Below are 12,420 nucleotides of genomic sequence, written 5' to 3' on the forward strand. Positions count from 1 at the left end.
TGTGTAACAAAAAAAAAAAAGCGAAAACATTCTTGTAAGGGAAAATTTCGTTTTACCCTCAAGGTATGGATACATTATAGAGAGGAATACATTATAGAGGAGAATTGTCGGATAAACGCACCTAGGATGATCTGGAAAGGAGACTATGCGACATGATGAGCCTCCGTGTGCGTCGCGAAGAAGTTGCACTGTTTTATCTTCAATACTACACACCATTCGACTTCAGTGACGTCGCTAAGCCTTTTTTAACGTAAACGCGCCACGCGACATCAAGAGGCGGCATTAGAAAGTGTGCACCGTTGTCCTTCGTGCCGAACGGAACGGGGTCATATGCGGCTGAAAACTCAATAATGGCTTCGTAACGATCAAAAAGGACCCAGGTAGGCGGCGCTTAACGACCGCTACACCCTGGGTATGTAGGCATACGTCTGTCCGGCCACATATGCGTCCAGCCTTCCGAATTTTCGCCCTCGCGCGCGCCCATATAGACTCGTCACGCCGGGGACACGGGTAGCCGCATTTTCCGCGGAGGAATACATTATCATTTCCGTCACCGGGCGGCGTGAGCAGGCTTCCGCCGAAGCTGCGTATGCATTGCGAGGTTTGCGATGTGCGATGCCTGGTAAATTACGGGTCCACGGCTGCTTAATATTGTGACCGGCTCGCGTAAAGAAATGGGGCTCAAAGGGGCTTAACGTGCAGTCTCGAACTCCACCATAAAAAGCGGGGGTAAAGGGTTGGGTGGCGGGCTTTGTTGCCAACCAGGCGACGTCTTCGTACGTGCAGGAGCTAAAAGAAACTTTGTTCGTACGTATCGTACTCAGCGTCAACAATTTGCCGTAAACACATTACGTCGTGCCGGCGCACATAAATGTCGTCGTCAAGCGAGGTGTTGAACGAAACTAACTTTTTGTGCTTTCTTTGTGCACGGCGTCGTCATGCATCCGTTTCTGGAGACAAAAACAAGATCGTAAACTTTTAGAGTTTACGATCGGGAATTTGGGAACCGCCACAATTTTCTGCGGCAGTCGGGCATCCCGCAGTTCCGGGAAAATTGTTCTCGCGTCTCTCAAACGACCACCGCATGTGCAAAAAAAAAAAAAAAAAAAGCAGTGAAACTACAATTGCCCTTCCTTGCTCCAGCATGTATTTTGGACCCTTAATGCCTAATGTTTGCAGAAACTACGTTCCTCGCGCGCCTAACATAAATTGAAACTGTAACAAACTTTGCAATTGGAAAGTTTTGTTTTCAATTTACTTTTCAGAATAAGCTTCAGTTGTTTTCCTGTCAGTAATGTTCAGTTTTACTGAGTTCGTGTGAAATCAACGGGAACAATAACTTTCGGACCGGAACCCCAGCGTGCCAGCCAGCTTTTTCACCGACAACCTTAGACGCGTTTTCTACCGCACATATGTTACAACGGTCGCAGGAAACTTCCGAACAACGTAACAGAATGCTGTTTAGCATTACATGCTTGCGACGAGTCGTTTGCGGCTTTTAGTGCTAGTGTTGTCTCATAATACCGTTCAATTGATCGTTTCGTGACTGGTTGATTGATTGTAGGGTTTAACGCGCCGACGATTCACAGGCGATCAGGCGCGCCGTAATGGAGGGCTCCGGGTTATTTTGGTCACCTGTTTATCTTTAACGTGCGCCAAAATCTCGTTCACACGGTAGTTTTTGCTTTTCGCTTCCATCAGAAAAGCGGCCCCCGCGGCCGGGGATCGAACCCGCGTCCCCGTGCTCAGCAGAACAACGCCTTAGCCACTGAGTCACCGCGGCGAGTCGCTTCGTGACTGGCCGACATCTAATTCCGAAAGCGATGATGGAATGGTCGCCCAGTGAAGCGGGCAGTAAAATTAATCCCTTTTAAGTAAGCAGGGCCGCCAATATCCAAACAAAATCCACGCGTTTTTGTTTTGCAACGAAATAAAAAAAAACGCATTTTCTCATGTTACAACCTGGGAGAGACGCAATAGCCAAGTTGATTAGTCCACTATCATACCGAACTGCTCAAAGACATCGTTATCGCAGTAAGCTCCAACAAGCAATTAACAGGCAGGAAGTTCTTTTGGTTAATTGCTGGGAAGACATTTTTACCGAAACCATTAACAGTAACGCAGATACAAATTTTCGTGCACTGATGACTGTCCCATCCACTGATACCACAATGATGCTTTGCGACCCGGACACGACGACGTGCGGCAGCTGGTTCATTGTTCAGTTTTTATTTCACTTGTATTTGGTGATGGTCTTTTTTTTTGTGCCTGTGCATATTCACATGCCCACCCTGTATAAGCCTGAAAAAGGCTTGCAGTATCAGTGAAATAAATGAAATAGTAATAAACAACGCAGCTGTTGCAACGCGCAATTACGTTGATAAACAATGGGGAGAGCAGCGGACAACAAAAGTGACAGACAGCCTTTGGCGCTGCTGAAGCAAGCAAGCGCCACCCATTGAGGCGGTTAGAAAGCGAAGCATGGTTGGCACCCTGTGCGATGGCAGCGCGAAAAACGCCATGTTTCTGGCTTCTAAAGCCGGAACAAGATGAGAGAGAGAGGGAGTATACTTTATTCCTGTGACATTCAGTGAGAACTCCACACTGGACGGAGATGGTTCCCGGCCCACTGGAATCAAGATGCTGCTTTCGCCGCCTTGACCCTGGTGGTGGCGTGCGCATCGGTCCGATGTTATGTGTGCAAGAGGGAGAGGGATTAGTTAGAAGCTCACGCATTCTTAAAGATCTACGAGTGGGTGTTTCGTTAGTTTTTAAAAGCGAAAGCGTTCCTACTGGTCCTATAGCGTTCTTTAAAAGAAAAACTAATGCATTTCCCCGTAGACCGGTTGGTCGACCGAAAAGCTCTGATAAGATCTCTGGACACACGGCGCATGCGTGAACCCGGGCTCCCAGTGTGTCAAAAACGGTTACTTGAAAATGGCGAAAAAGAAACGGTTCTAGGTAAGAAAATACACGCATCGGTCACGAAGAAGGAGTACAATAGTATGCATTTATCTAATAAACCACTTATCGGTATACATTTGGATCGTTCGTAAGTGCATTTAATTAGTGCGAGAAAAATGGTCTAATGGGTTCGTTGTAACTTTGCGATTTGGGTCTTTCAAGGATTTACGATCGATTGGAGGCACTTTCAGCAGAATGTTGCACGCAGATTTAGCGAAGGGTTTGACGCACTTTTGACTCAGTTTTGATTTGAAAAGCCTTTTGCGCCTCTGTCAACTTTCCTTGGGAAGGGATGGTAAATTTCTAGCGCAATGGTTGCATTCTTGTATGAAATACCAACTGAAGTACAAAAATGGCGAGCAATCGTGCAGAACGCATGAGACACCCTCACGCGAGTAGTAACATACCATCATGCATTCAGTGAAACGTTCTAACAACGAAGCTATTTACGGCCAGGTTGTCACGCATTTTTGTACTGCGAAGCCAAAAAAGCCTTGCGGCAGAGCCACCTTATATCGAATGCTCTGCCGAAGACGTCCGTAGCTCTTATTTTATCAAAACTTCCTAATAAAAATTGTGAAAAAAGGCCGCTATAACGACTCTATCACGACGGCGTGGTTCATTTATTTTTCGTAACTATTATTGCAGTGAAGTTGTAAACGTTTAAGAATTCTCGTCTTCGGTCAGTACATGGTCTTCTACAGGAGGGAAACGGACAGCCCCACGCTTGTCAGCTGGGAAAACGCTCTTCTCCTTCTCAGTTTTATGAAGTAACCACAAAGCCATAGTTACTACCAGAACCAAATGATCAGAAAAGCAAAATCGAGTACATTTTCTAACCGTGTGCGTAACATGTATTTTAGACAGCTTTGTTGGTCATTCAGCTTCACCGAGTAGACTGGTTTGGAATGATCAGGCAGGAGTTACTTTTTGCTTTATAGTAATAGCTTTATTTACATTCAGACTTTGAGAGGGTATTTTTCGTAGATGTGTTCCGTTTACGAACGACACCGGCAAGTGTTTGGGTAAGAATGGTAGCAAAGAACATTCGCGGTTGTACACATCCAAACGCACAAGGCCTCCTTCACGTAGTTTTCCTGCATTTTGTGCATGCTTGCAGTGAATCCTTTCTTTCGGGGAGGTTTGGTATCGACGGCGGATGGCGCAGGACTGGCCTATCGCATTGATATGAAGGAGGTTCCCTCAAAAGAAAAAGGATGAAAAGAGAAGGTGCAGCGGGCTTTTGTGTATCCAGAGACATAAGGCACCGATTCCACAATGAAGTTCAAGCCACATAAGGTGCAAAAGTGGCACGTACAGTCTTGGTCAAAATTTTGTAGTCATGCCACAAGTTTCGGGGTTCCAAAGAATTCCAAACAGAAGCTTAGCGTTTAACTGTGGCTAAAATATGTTATATTAGTAAGAAAGAAAAGCGACTTTCACAGCTTTCTGGCATAAAACTTTGCCGCCTGGCTGGACAGTTACACTTGTACTTTGAATTTTTCGGCATGTGCACTTTTGGCATGAACATTTTCACAAGGACTGTACGTTTCCCTAGCTCTACGTCAGCTTCAACAAGACAATAAAATTTGTCTCATTGTGTATCAGTTCGAACTTAGTCTCTTCCGTATTCAACTAGCTGCCAAAACACTGCTGCGTCTTTGCGAGCATCACTTCTACCATCACCAACAATTGGCTAAGAGTCCAAAAGCACGTGTGCCCCTTTAGGTTTAATTAGGTTGGCCGCACACACGAACTTTCTCCACGATATCCTTAACGCCACCCACCGGACGTATAGTATAGGAAGCCCCTGCATGCCCGGTATAATAACGCACCCGCTAAAACTAATGCCTGGGCGTTTACGCCGTCACCCTCGCGGGCGGCTATTTGCATGGGCAATCAAGCACAGGCCCGCGCTTCCATCGCCCACCGCGATCGTATCGCGAAGCCGCTAACCACCGCAACGCTTCCTTCCAAGTGCTCCGAAAAACCACGCGCTGCACGCGTCCGAGGAGGGCAGAAGTAAAACAAAGACAAAGACGAAGACAAAGAAAAGAGTCCGGCCAGGAGGGAATCGGCCGACGCGAGACTCACACCGAGGAAGGAAGGCGGCCACTGGCTTTTCCGCCATGGGTGCGTGCGCGCCAGGCCGCGTAACGGTAAAACAAGAAAAGTCGTTACACGCGGCGGCAGCGGCTCGCTAGCGAAAGCCAACCGCAGCCAGCCCGCCGGTGCGGACAAGTTTCGCGAGAGTGGTCGTCCTTGCCAGGCGCACCAACCCCAGCCCGTGATGACGGCGCCGGCAACGTTCCTCTCGCCTCGTCCGAGTCTCTCAGCAACGCCGCCGCGGTAGCAAGCCGCTGGCCAGGTGCACAATACCTTATTCACGTCACGTGACATCCCACAGACACACCCTAGTAAATCGTGCCACGTGCAGGATGTATATTTAAGTTCTTTTAAAAGACAAAGTGAACCGCTTGTATCACCTGTGTGAGTCCGTACGATGTTCAAGTGCAACGCGCTAAGCCTCGCCGCTTTCGCTGTTGCTGTGCCCAGTTGGGCACGAACTACTCGCGGCCACGCGTGAGCTTTGAGCCGCGATTTTCGTAACGCCGTGCCAGAAACGGTGCATGCCTCGGCTGCGCAGTTATGCACTGCACTTCTACTTAGAGGGGTTGGCCGAAGGTTGCGAGCGCAGTGAGGCTGGGCGGCGTGAGAACGCGAGCAAATATCTGGAGCAGAGAGTAGCCACCGCGCGGAGATTTACAATCGGTCTTCTATGCATTATAAAGCCTACCAGGGCTAAATAAATGGATTACAACTGCGCATACTTTACGCTGCCACAAGTAAGAGGGAGGGTTTCGTTTTTTTGTTATCGTTCGTGTATTGTAATGACCGCCCTTGTTCTTTGATGTGGACAATAGGTCCATACCCGTACATTGCCTTCCAGCGTAAGACGTCGACTGATATTCTTATGTAAAAAAGGTTCAAAAATAAAAATGCTGTATAATCCACATAAGCGCCTGTCCCTAATTAATACTCTTAAGATCGGTGGAATATGAATCAGACCTTTCATCTGCGGTGCCACCCGCATGGCCGGTGCACTTCTATCGCCGGCCGGCCGAGAAGTGATTCCAGAGGGCGATTACAAACTTGTAGCAGTGGATTGGTCGGCGTCCTTCGCAGCGCGGCTTTGTCCTGTCGACAGCGCCAAACGCACTAATGTCATCCGCTCGCTATTATCAGTTATGTGGTTTGCATTCCTCCGGCATAGAAACCCAGAGCCAGCATATATTATTATGAAATTTATTTTCTTGAAAAAACTTTCTGTTACATTACTTAATAAAATCGGGTTCAAGATATTACTTAGGTTCTTTCTATAAAGCATCACACTGCTTTCTCATAGCGAAAGTTGGTTGTAGTTTTGAGGCTGGCGCGACTGTCGCTTTATTTGAAACTGGGCCCTAAATACTCCCACCGAATAAAATAAATCCGAATCCTAATCTTGCGGAGGCATAAGATATTAAAAAGCAACCTTCAAAATATCTCCAATTTTCCAGAAATGAGCCAGAAAGTGCAACAGCTTCGTTCGTAATTTGTGGTTTGTTAAGACTATGTGTGTCCGGCTAACAGTTAGGATATAATAATCACCTTGATGACAAATCCGAATAATAATTGCTACGTGACAACCGCCTTGATCCCCCCCAAAAAAGATTTTGTCCTAAGGCTCACATTCTCGCTCCCCCAACCCCATCACATATAGCATGATGCTTAACAGCAAATGAAATATGTTGAATATACTTGACGGGTCGAGAAAATGCTCTCTTGAGCTCAGATAATAACGACGTCTCTAGCACGTGAAGGCACTAATATGTGATTTCGCTGTTTCATATTTGTTACATTCCATTAGATTTTAATAACAGGGTCAGGTTAGCGTATAGGAATAAGAATCACGAAAATTGCAACGCTAACTTCAACCAACTAGACTGGATACAAAGGAAACCAAAAGAAAGAGTTACAACCACCCAGCCACTTCCTCGCATTCTTCTTATGACATCACAGGGACAGTCTGTGTGTGTCTAGGCTATGTGAGTGGCAGTGGCCGACGAAAGCTGTTGCCAATAAAAATGATTGTGTTTGTGGGGGTGCTTCTGGTTCTGTTGGCTAGCGCCACATTGAACCTAGCGTGGAAATAGCACGGTTATTACAGTGTATTGACCGTTTCCCAATTGCGTTACTGTAGACGGTGTGTAGCGGAAAATTTGAAATTCTTTTTTTTTTCGAGAACGCAACGTGTGTGTAGGGCCGTAATGGCAAGTTCAGCGAATTACCAGGGGCTGGTACTTTCAAATAAAGTCATTTATTTAACATTTTAGAAACTTCATACTTTTGTGGTTTGGGATTTTTTTGCTGGAAGTTGTGCAGCTGCAGAATAGGTTGCAAGTGTATTTCAACTAGCCGTTTCCAGATATACAATTTGCGCCGTTAGTTTCAATTTCAAACATAAATCATGGCGGGTGCAGGCTAAAATCACAACAGGAATATCGCAAAAACCCAACAAGAATTCCTGCCGTACGACAAAAAGCTTTGTGTGACAACAGAAATCCTGTTGTTACGACAAAGCCATCTGTTGTTACAACACACATTTCTGTAGTAACGACAAAGTCAATTTTCTCAACGACAAACATGCCTGTAGTCACAACAGAACTGCAATTTACGCTAGTCTTCAAATGGGCAATAACATTCAAACCATGTCCAAGTACTGATGGAACATTAGGGTCACGACAAGACATGAATTCGGCACGACTGAACATCAAAATCAGGACAGGAATGCGACACACGACAGAACACCGGAATCCCGACATGACAAGAATACGACAAGACGGCAGTACTACACATGAAAATACGACAAACTACAGGAATTTTTCTTGTCGTCTTTTTCGACTGGGGTACAGATCGCGCATTTATCGCCTGTATTCGCGGCGGAGGCGCCGCAAAATCATCAGGGTTCGTGAGACCTTGGCGCACGTCAGCTATCTCCACGTGGTCTGAATCGATCCGTGAACCTCCACTACTGCACGCGATCCATAGCACAGGCGTAGTTTCACCGATTTACTCCCCCTTATTCGTATTTGAACCGCTAATTAAACTCACCCGTTCGCAATAACTCATCTTCACTTATACTTTCCTGCCAAGTAATTTATCCCGTGGTCAAATTAAAATCAAACAAAAATGGAAGATTCGAGTTTTTTCTCTGACGCTACTTCCGCATCCGCATGCACTTTACCGTCTTCGTTCAACTGCTAAGGGAAGACGTCTTTAATCAAAATTAATCATCCCCTAACGCCTTGCGACCGATCCGTAACAAAAAAGGAAAAGAACTTGTTGCTACGCACTGTGTGTCTATTAGACTTTGGATTGATTAAACCCCAGGCATACGTGAGTCGGTTTTTATACGTAGTCAATTTGCTTCGACATTCTGGATGGCAGGAAGAGAAAGAAGTAGGGTAATTCCCGACATGCAATGCGGTCAGCTGACAACCGGTGGATCACCAGCGTAATGGAGGAGGGGCTAGTGAGAGACGGGACTTGAAGTTGAAAGAGACAGGTTCAGTAAACCGTCGTTCCAACTGATTCCTCGCGGAAGGTGACTGGCTTCGTTATAAACAATACTTCCCTATAAGCGAATACAGTTATTTTTGAGTTTTACTGCATCGAGGTCCGCGAATGTCTGCGAATAAAACGACATTTCGGATAAACAGTTTTCGGTATACGAGAGTTTATTTCAAGTCGATAAAGAAATAAATTCTGGCTGATTCGACAGGACTGGAAGGATTGCAAGGGTACGGAGAGAGAGAAAGCACTATCTTTATTGTGTGTGGGAGTCTGTGGGAGGGGCCTTCGTCCGGCAGTGGACATGAAAATGATGTTGATAACGATTGGGGAGATAGTGATCACAAGTATGAATGTCTGGGAGAGTTGGTGTTCCATTCTAAAAAAATTGTAGGGAATCTAGACAAGGATTAGGAGAAAAGGGACACCACACAAGCTGTGTGGTGTTTCTTTTCTCTTATGCCCTGAAGAGTTTTAAAGGACGGTGGAGATTACTTTACTCGACAACTTACAAGTTCATGATTGATTATTTCTTCTAGTCCCCGAGGTATATATTGATTTATTACTACGAAAGTAACCTCAATCGCTCTAAAATTCGCTTCGCAGAGAAAAAATTAGTATTCACACAGAAAGTTAGTTATAAGCCCGCCAGCAACCAGCCGGAAAATGAACAAGGAAAGTCCGAAAATATCTAGGAAAACAAGTGACCACGCAATGGTATTGACCCCCCAACTACGTATTCGACAAACGGTGACAGCGCCCGTCGTCTTACCAGAACAAAGTATCAAAATTTGTTTTCAGAGCTAAGTATAGAAATGGCTTTTCAGTACAAAGTACCAAAATGTGTACAGGAATGAATATCGCCGTGCTTATTTGTCTCTCATGAAAGTCAGCCACAACACGTTGTCGTCGAAGAGATAAACAGCCTCCGTGCGTACGACCGTACGACGCCCGCCTTCGTTTAACCAACGTGGGAGTCGAGGAATGTTTCAGTCGTCGAAGGCAGGCTCTTCAAGAGAGCTACGCAATCCGCCCCGCGTGGCCGGGTAGACTCGTAGCCGTGGGATCTTTGTTTCCTTCCCATCGCGGGCAGCCACGCAGGCAAGCGAGGCAGTGAAATCACTCTCGGTTTCGCTCGGGAGAAAAAGCTGGAAGTTTCTGACCCTATTTCGCCGCCGTCGCCGGTTACTAACCCTTACCTGCCGTCTTCGCGCCGTCTACGCTGCCGAGAGCGAGTGGCTCAAAGCGTGCACAAGGGATAACTGGAGCAACGCAGAGCTGCGAGACGGACGTATGACTGACAGCAACCTCCTTATTTAAAGCGTAAGCAACCGTGAGAAAGAGAAGATGTGGACGCGGCAGGATAAAGAAATGAAAGAAAGAAAAATTAGGCTAAGCAGGAAACGTAATGCCCGCACTTTTCCTTAAGGACCGGCGATCCGGTGGTTCATTCGCTGTATAAATGTTTTTACAGGAAAGCGTAGCGCATCTGTTTTTACGCGCCTAAACTGCAAAAAGGCAAGCGGCACCATCTACCACATGGTCCTGGCCTGTCCCAACCATCCGACACCTCGAAACGCCGCACGACTCAGAGTCCACCCCAACACCTGGGAGACGGCCATCAGGCCTCGGACACTGAGGGTCAGCGCCAGCCGATAACCTTAGCGGATGAGGCGTGCAAGACCAATGGAACCGCCGGCGTATGACCAGCTCAGAATGGACACTCGGAGTCATCACTTATGTCTTCAATAAAGTCTATTCCTCCTCTCTCTCAGTGTAGCTTGTTGCTTCGAGACGGCTTCATCTGAGTTAAATTTTGAGGGTATTGCAAAGGACACGTTAAGTTTAAGAAGGCTAAAGACATGGAGATCGGCGTGTGGGCCAGATTATCCCTGTATTCTTCTTTTGGTATACACGCGCAGTCATCAGACACTGCACGGCATACAAGAAGCCCCCCTTCCTTGTGGACTGTGGCAGTACGTATAAAAAGGAGTAATCATGAACTAACCTTAGGGTCACACAATGTAGTGAAGTGGTTGTTTCTGTTGAAAAATACTGCCTAGTCTTGTTCCGCATTATAAAAATGCGCCCAAGTACCATCAACACAACGTTTGTTATTAAAAGAATAGCAAAAGAAGAGTTTTTGGCTTAGTGGAAAAACACCATCAAGGCGAGGTAAATTTTTCTCTGAGTAAGTTTTTTTCAAGTTAACCTGGGAATGATAGCATGACTATTATTTGGTATCGAAGACACCAACAGGGAACAATCCTAACTAATGATGAAGGTAATGGAATAATAAAAAATATAAAACAAAATGGCAACAGGAAGAGGTTCCGTGAGTAGGACGCGCTCACAAAAGCCAAGAGCCAATGAGCAACTCACCGCAAATTCCAAGCGGAAGAAAGCCGAGTAATATCAGGTATCCCACAGGGCACACGAGGTATTGCCACCGAAGTCGATGCTTGTCCCCTTCCATTGTCAGTTTCATTGTGGTTGATCACTCAGGGTAAAATCACTCGCAATCTCCAACCGAACCGGGCACACGAGCTCACACACACGCGCACGCACTTTCGGACAAAAACAATAATACTTTTACAAAGTAGGTAAACAAAAAAAATCACACCACCATCATTCGTCACTTTCCAGACCGGCTGACCGAGGTTGCCGCACACTGCAAGGCCCCCTTCCCCGGAAGTCACGTGGTCTTCCAAAGACGTCACATCCAGCCGTGGGTCGACGGGCCCCGTGGACGTCCCGGACCACCACCGCCGTCACAGGACCTTGCCGACATCGGAATCGCGAGCAGGAACGTCAGGTAGCGAGCGGCCTCGCTGCAAGCCCCGCCAACCCAGTTCCCGTCGCACGGCACGACTACGGCTTCACCTGGAGAGAGACTGAGCAGAGATCCCCGTCTGCTTTTCGGCGCGAACCGGGCCGGCGTCTGTTGGTCTTGAAAAAACAGGTTGGGGGGCTCGGTAGGGTAGCGGTCACGTGACACCTCCCCCTCCCGCCAACTCTTCATACCCCCTCTCTTGTTCTTCCTCTTTGTGCTCCGGCGCGTAGCATGACGTCACAGCGACGACGTTTCGGCCGTCCGTTTTCTGCTCTCCCGTCCGACGCCTCCCCTCCTGTAACGGAGGGTCCCGTTCGTTCCTGCTTTCTTTTTCTTACGGAGGCGCATGAATCCATCTCGCTCTTGCGGAGTTATTTTCCTGATGGCCCCAGGTGCGGTATGGGGCGCCGCTCTTGGCGCGTCGCGGGGCCAAGCAGGTCACCCCCTTCCTCTTGAAAGAGGTTCGTTTTGAAAAGGAAGAACGACTCGTTCTCGAATGCGTGGCGCTTGATGGCGCCGACGTCTCCTTCCGCCCCTCCTTTTCTCCGGTTCAAAGAAGAGCCTCGGGGTCGACCTGACTAACCGTTAGCTCTTTCCTCGGCGGCCGCGAAATGATTTACTAATCTTTTCGTGGCGTTTGACCAGGAAAAATGAGCGCTAAGTGCACTCTGCATACTCTGAGTGCATCTCTCTCTTGGCGTTGCGTATTGCTCGTTGAGTTGCCGCGTTTTAAGATTCGGCTTGCTCAGTAGAGTGCGTGCATGTACTCTGAAAGTGCCGTAGTGAGTACACTTGAAGGCTTGACAGTACCTGACGCGCGAAGGGACCACAGAATGAAAAAAAAAAAGACACAATAACGTTGCCGCGTTGTTCGGTAGCTACCAAAATGAAAATAATGTTTTTTTTTATTTATTTACCCGACACATTTAGCGCTTTGCCCGGAGTGTACGTATTTCCGAGAAAGACTTCCCCGTGCACATATAGCACACGCCAGACCTATAGAGGCACGT

The 12,420-nt window shown here is 47.2% G+C and overlaps 1 protein-coding gene across 1 annotated transcript in view; it reads right to left on the minus strand.

Moving 5' to 3' along the window:
- The window catches only part of LOC144159193 (P-selectin-like), a 177,602-nt gene extending 166,027 nt beyond the window's left edge, over nt 1–11,575 (minus strand). Inside the window, exon 1 of the mRNA XM_077690523.1 lies at nt 10,960–11,575. Within this exon, the coding sequence (XP_077546649.1) occupies nt 10,960–11,065 (106 nt within the window). The 5' untranslated portion in view covers nt 11,066–11,575. The remainder of the gene's footprint in view (nt 1–10,959) is intronic.
- Between the last annotated feature and the right edge of the window lie 845 nt (nt 11,576–12,420).

This window comes from Haemaphysalis longicornis, unplaced genomic scaffold (genome assembly GCF_048455015.1).
Source record: "Haemaphysalis longicornis isolate Haplotype H1 unplaced genomic scaffold, Haemaphysalis longicornis Haplotype H1 scaffold_10, whole genome shotgun sequence".
Taxonomy (NCBI): Eukaryota; Metazoa; Arthropoda; class Arachnida; order Ixodida; family Ixodidae; genus Haemaphysalis; species Haemaphysalis longicornis.